The sequence below is a fragment of the Cajanus cajan genome, chromosome 2 (assembly GCF_000230855.2).
Source record: "Cajanus cajan strain Asha chromosome 2, NIPB_CcT2T_4, whole genome shotgun sequence".
NCBI lineage: Eukaryota > Viridiplantae > Streptophyta > Magnoliopsida > Fabales > Fabaceae > Cajanus > Cajanus cajan.
Window position 1 is genome coordinate 64,753,357 of NC_138518.1, and position 6,918 is coordinate 64,760,274.

A 6,918-nucleotide genomic window follows, 5' to 3' on the forward strand; every position below is an offset into this window, starting at 1 on the left:
TCATTACCATTTACCAATGTTAATAAGAGAAAGAAGTTGTTGAATTTGGGATGGAGTCAAATCATTTTAAGGTGTAGAATTCAAAGATAAGGTAATAATAGTAGCATTGGAATGAGCTTGCATGGAGTGAGATCCAGAGTCACGACCATGATGGGTTCAAGTACCATAGCAGGGTTTGTTATGACCAAGATTATGTTTCCACTAGGAAGGATATCTAATTTTTGAGTAATAATGACTATCGGAGTGACCATCAACATTGCATATGGAACAATGAAATTGAGGCTTAAGTTTGGCACCTCGAGATGAATTTGATCTTTGAATAGTCATGGTTGATTGATCTAAGGGAATAGATCGAGAATATGATAATGAACATTGACATTCTTCTTGTAAGAAGAAAGAATATGCTTTGGCCACTAAGGAAGAGGATCCACGAGAAGAGTTTGATTTTTAATAGAAGCATATGAATCATTTAAGCCTTGAAGAAAATCCATAAAATGATCAGTATCGTAAATGTTGTTAAAATTTGGAACAATATTGCAAGCACAAGTTGGAGGTATGCAATAAGAATCAAGTTCATTGTGATAAGCCTTCGACATGGTGTAGTAGGCAAAGATAAAGTTGGTGTCTTGGGAGAGGTTAGAAATTGCTCTATGAATTTCAAAAAAATTTATGGGACATTTTTCTAATTAAAGTGAGTAAGAAGATCAAGTCAAGTATAACAAGCACTATTGATCTAGAGAATGAAATTTGCAATGATTGGGGTTATGGAATGGGCAATCTAAGATTGGACCATTCTGTTGCAACATACCAATTTTTTTTTTTAGTGTGTGGGTTAGGTTTAGGGATGCTACCATCAATAAAACCAAGTTTGTTTTTGGCCTCTAATGCCATAATGAATGCTCGACTCCAAGTTGGATAATTATCACAATTGAGAAGTTATGTGACAAATGGTTGACTAAGTTGATTAGAAGATTATAGATAATATTTAAATGAAAGGTCAAGATTGATGACAACCATGTGAAAAATGTCTAAGAACGAGATTTAAGTTGATACCATGTAAAAAATATGAAAAGAACAAATATGATAGCCATGTTACATTTAACTATAGTTGAGGGGACTCCTTCACAGCAACAACAAGGAGAAATCGCCTCAACTACAATTAGATGCAATAAATAATATTAAAGATTTAAAAAACTCATGATTGATTAAAGTCATTCTCATGCTCGCATACAATACTAACATAACAACAAAAAACTTTTATGTATAATTTTTATTTCTAAAATTATTATTAAATAATAATAACCGCGTATTATTACGAATCTCTTTTGTTTATTTATTTATTTACTAATATTTAATAATTATTGAATTATTATTTTATGTTGCTGTAATATTTCAGCTCTATTTTTTACTATGTGTATTTAAATTAATTTTAAAACCATTTAAAAGATAATTAGTTTTTATTAAAGTATTTTAAACAAAGAAATTTATGTTTTAAAAAAGTTAACACTAAACAACAATATTTATAGGTTAATTTTGTTCTTAAAATATATTGTTATTTTTCTTAATAAGTAGTTTATTTTATTTTAATATTTAATATTTAAACATACTATTCCAATCTTTATAAACTATTAAAATTGTAAACATTTACTAATTTTTATTAAAAAAATCCATTTCTATTTATTATATATATATTTTTATTATATACCAATATTATGATTTTTATTAACTTATTATTAACTACAATATGATTAGTGACTAAAAATTTATTTAATAAAATAAAATACCTATTTTTGAAAAAAAGAAATAATTTTTTAAATTAAAAAGAGAGAGAGAGAGTTGCATGTGAATAAATAAAGGAAGTGGCAAAACAAAAATTCAAGAAAGTTCTGTTGCCAAAGCTTCACACCACAAACCCTAATCCCCTTGTCTCTTATCTTCTTCATCTCTCTCTCTCTCTCTCTCTCTCTGCAATAAACATGTCTCACTTTGGACGGTCTGGTCCTCCAGACATTTCCGACACTTACTCTCTTCTCGTTCTCAACATCACCTTCCGTAAGTTCTCTCTCTCTCTCTCTCTCTCTCTCTCTGTTTTTTCAGTTCAATTGTTCAGCTCAACCCTTAATCTAACGCTCGATCTTGTTTCGTCCAGGCACCACTGCCGACGACCTATTCCCTCTCTTCGATAAGTATGGGAAGGTCGTTGACATCTTCATTCCCAAAGATCGAAGGTAATTTCATATTTCAATTTATTTTCATCCTTTTATTAATGCATTGTTTATTTATTTATTTATTAACCTAACATTTTTGCAATTGTGAAGGACCGGTGAGTCGAGGGGTTTTGCTTTTGTGCGTTACAAGTATGCTGATGAGGCTCAGAAGGCCGTTGATAGGCTTGATGGTATGCTTATTATCCATCTCGTTGTCCTTTTGTTGTTTGATTAATTATGCTCATTTGAATAAACAAATTTTAACTTTTCAGGAAGAATGGTTGATGGTCGTGAAATAACTGTCCAGTTTGCGAAATACGGGCCTAATGCTGAGAGGATGTAGGTTTCTCAATTGTATTTTGTTGTTTATTAATTTGTTCGTTTGTGTTGTAATTGTTATGCTGTTGAATTTAAACCTTAGCTTTGTTTACTCTGTTTAACTACTTGGGTGGTTTTTTGTTTTGTTGTTTTTGAAAATGAAAATTATTTGAGTTATTTTGCAATCCCTTTTCCTTTTGATGTATTTGTCATTATTCGAATTGATGCTACTCTTGAGAGACATTTTCTGTGGTGGTATCTTAATTTACAAATCTACCATGCCGGTATGTTTGGGCTTAACATTCACAGTAGCCGTGGTGCTGCTGCTGATAAGAATTAAAACATCTAAGTGGTATTATCATTATTTTCTCTCTCAATAAAGATTTTGGCGAACAAGTTAAAACAGTTGGTTTATGAAAAGTACCCAAATAGACTCTTGCGTTTTGGTCTTTTATTGCCAAAAATAAATAATTTGAAGAACAATAGTCAGACTGGCCTTTTGCTATGACTTTCTCCATTTTCTTGCATGATATTGACCTATTTTCTTGTAGATTCTATGCATTTGTCCATTGCTTAGTTAACCTTTTCAATTTGTAGTCACAAAGGAAGGATTATTGAAACAGCCCAGAGATCAAGGCACAGGTCAAGGAGCCGCAGTCCCAGGAAAAGGTATGCTGTTTTAAATTTCCTTGCTTCTTTTTGAGTGTTGGGATTTTAGTATCTTGAGAAATTTTGAACTACCACTGTCAAATTGCTTTTCTTGGTGATACAACAAATTGGACAAGTGTGTTTTGATTGCTTGTGATGAGATGAGTGAGATGTTTCATGTGATTTCTTAGCTTTTGTTTTTACGTTGTGATGGGTGTCAGCACTTTATAGCTAAAACCATCTTTGGGAGTCTTCATTGTTAGATTGAATGCTATGTTGTTGTGACAATCAGTTGCTGTTTCATGCAATATAGTTCTGGACTTTAATGAAATGTTAGGTTACTTACTGATTTCAGCTCATTAACTTGTCCTATTGAAGGAATCTTGTACAGCATAAAATGAAATATGGTGGATACAGTGTCATAACATGCTTATAGTAGATTTTACTTTTTTTTTTTTTGGGAAAAAGTAAGCAGATGTTTTTTGTTGATTAACGTTCGAGATTGCTCCCCCTTCCACAATTATCATTTATGCTATGACTTTCAAAATTAGCATAAAATTATGTTGTGGGAAATATTTTCAACAGAATAGTGTTTGGATTACCATATTTTGTTTTGTTTTGTATTTTTTTTTGCATATTTTAGTTTTCGAGAAAACATGTTATTTACTCCCCAAAACAATTGATTATTGAATGTGCCAAATTCTATTTATCTGATCATTTTGAAAATTGTGTTTGGCATTTAAAATGGATTTTTGATAGCCAATGTATTGTTTAATGTCAATATTTGCAGGTATCGTGATGATTACAAAGACCGGGATTATAAGAGGAGAAGTCGTAGCAGAAGCTATGATAGGTATGAACGTGACAGGCACCGGGGGAGAGACAAAGATTACCGTCGCAGAAGCAGGAGCCGAAGTACTAGTCTTGATTACAAAGGTCGTGGGAGGGGACGCCATGATGATGATTATCATAGTAGAAGCCGGAGCAGATCAGTTGATAGGTTTTCATTCATTGATCTAGCTCTTTTAATTGTGTTTTATTTATTTATTTATTTATTATTATTTGAACCTTGCGTTGTTATTCTCTATAGCCGATCCCCTGCACGACGCAGTCCTAGTCCTCGAAGGAGTCCTTCCCCTCAAAGGAGCACTTCCCCTCGAAGGAGTTTTTCCCCAATGAAAAGTCCACGGGGTGAAAGTCCTGCGAATCGTAGCCGTGATGGACATTCTCCTACCCCTCGCAGTGTCTCACCTCGTGGTCGCCCTGATGCTTCGCGAAGCCCTTCCCCTCGTAATTCAAATGGTGATGTAAGTAATGTTGGTCTTGAACATGGAGTAATAAAATTGCCTACTTTGTAGTAAGCAAGGTATTTTTTTAACCTTTTGTGACTTTTCAATTTTGTTCTCTTGCAGGAATAAGTTATGGATTTTTTACATGAAAAATTCTGCGGATGCTGGACTATTGCACCTGTAGCTGTTTTGCCATTGTTGGATCTTTTAGTCCATGTGAACGGTCTTATCAGAGTCCTTGAAGGATTTTATGATCTAAGTGCTGTTTGGTAGGATCAGACCTCCTTGATGTTTGAGTGTTTTTATATTTGGACTTTGCTATGTTGTCTACTTCAGTTTTCAGTGACTATTAGACCTTGCAGTGGATAGGTTAATATCTCATTTCGAGGGGTTTTGCCATTTTATTTTCATACTGTTTGCATTTTTCTCTCTCCATATTTTCATTTTCATTCCCACTTTATAGGAAGGAATGGCTGTGATCTAGTTAAAGCTCAGTTAATTTATGTTGAACAACTTATTGGGTTTTATAGTTATGATCGGGAAAGTGATGGGGGGCCTGATAGGCGCATGTTGACTTTGTTGCTGTTGATGCTGTTTCTGTGTCCTTGATGATTGGTCGTGAATTCGATGCTGGTTGCAAGAGTATGCTGGTTTTAGGACTGTGATTGTTTTACCAGTTTGCTGATTAGACAGACAATTAGTTGACTTGATTTTCCTGATTGATCTGATCATTGGTAAGCTTTTTTGGTTTACGTTTTTGTTTCTTCTGAGAACCCTCATAACCACTGAGAATTCTGATCTTTGATCTGGTAACCGTGTTTGGTGTTCATTGGAAAAAGAAAGTGCCCTGAAAGGGATTCTTGATGCTGTGACGAACACAAGTTGAGCATATTTTGACATGTAGCTGATGCCTCGTAGGAGTTGGACCTGTCATTTGTTGATTCAGATGCAGACATTTAACATAAAACTGTGGGTACTAAATGTGAACGTTAATGTGCTGGTGTTTATTTCAAATCACAGTGAAGGGAACAATGGTAACACATTCATGGTTACTTTTTAGGATATTTTAATGGATAGTTTTTAACATTGACCTTTCAAGATTATAATATCTGCTACTTAATGTAGTTGAGATACGTTTGTTGTAGCACACTGCTCCATGACACTGTAGCTGTGAGGTGGTAGCTGATGCATCTTTTATATGAAATGCATGTGTTCGTGAATAATACGAAGAACTAACCAATTACGTAGCTGACTGTTGCTGCCCTTTTTTGCTGTGTTCGGGTTGGCAATGGTATTAGCAGTTGGTACTGATGATGGCTGTCTAGCTGTGCTGCTGGTTTCTGTTGATTCCAAAGCCGCGTGACAGAATTGTTTTTCACTATTGAACTGGTGATTTGTTTTTGTAGCTTAATTTCAGTTTTTCATCTTTTTTCTTATGGCATAAAAAGGTTTATCTCTATTGCTTGTCTGTTGTTGCTTTGGCATTGTGGTCTCTATGGCAACATTGTGTTTTGGTTAACTGTTTTGCAACTGAAATAACAACCATTGTTTTAGAGATGTGTTTCTCTTAAATTTGTAAGTTTCCTTGGGTTGTGGGTGAGTTTTTCAATTTATTACATTTGTTGGCCCCTTTGAGTAATTGGGCTGTTATCTTGTCAGAGTAAATCTATATAATTGGGGTTTGCTTTGTGGTGATCTGGTTAAGATTTTCAGTCCTGAACATATAATAAAAATGTTATTCTTATTTTTTCCATGAGTAATGAAATAATACAACAAAAATTATAACATCACTTTTATGTCTATCTCTTTCGATTACTTTATCTCTTTTAATTACTTCATTTAGTATGGAGGGATATTATTACTTCATTTAGTATGGAGGGATATTATTAAAATTTGAGATATAAACACAAAAGTGATACTTTACAAGTTGTACAATTTTTATTATATGTCTTAACATTACTATTTTTCCATTGGAATCTTGTGTTTATGGTAATAGGAGTCAAGTGTTGTTGATAACTGTTAGGATTTTAATTGCAGTTTTCCTAACAAGGTCTTGCTTCGAGATAGACCAAATCTCCCAACACTACAGCTACCAAAAGAAAGGGAATAATCTCTTCTCCATTTCATTTCATCATGTTAGAATAAATACAACTTGAAAATTAGGGTAACAAGCACCCTCCAGCCAAGGCCCAATAGTTGATAAAACTATTCTAACTTTTTTTTGAAAGAAAAACTAAACTATGCTAAAACATAATTGGGCTTATAAGATAGAAATTGGGTTAACTATTTTAATTAAAAACATAATCTTTATGCCAACTGGGCTTCTGAGTGCTTCTTTTAGCCCGTTTTTCTCCACTTCCTTTGGTTGCACTTAGGCTGCTATCAATAACCTCGGCACGGTGCTGTTGTCTTAAGTGGAGACAATTAATTGCTTCGCGTTGTCGAAGCACAATGAG

General features: G+C 33.7%; 1 protein-coding gene across 3 annotated transcripts; it reads left to right on the forward strand.

Annotated features, from left to right (window-relative positions):
* Positions 1 to 1,871: 1,871 nt before the first annotated feature.
* SC35 (serine/arginine-rich splicing factor-like protein, putative) lies at positions 1,872 to 6,017 on the forward strand. Of its 3 annotated transcripts, none has more exons than XR_014431657.1 (10): positions 1,872 to 2,052; positions 2,150 to 2,228; positions 2,319 to 2,398; positions 2,480 to 2,546; positions 3,123 to 3,194; positions 3,964 to 4,173; positions 4,264 to 4,480; positions 4,586 to 4,831; positions 4,993 to 5,196; positions 5,302 to 6,017. XR_014431657.1 is itself a non-coding variant. In XM_083068698.1 (8 exons), exons 1-8 carry the CDS (start codon positions 1,977 to 1,979, stop codon positions 4,589 to 4,591), a joined length of 807 nt encoding a protein of 268 aa, XP_082924824.1. In that variant the 5' UTR covers positions 1,872 to 1,976; the 3' UTR covers positions 4,592 to 6,017. The 3 variants fall into 3 exon arrangements, 1 of the variants encoding a protein (XP_082924824.1); XR_014431656.1 differs by having other exon boundaries at positions 4,586 to 4,731; XM_083068698.1 differs by having other exon boundaries at positions 4,586 to 6,017.
* The last annotated feature ends 901 nt before the right edge of the window (positions 6,018 to 6,918 follow it).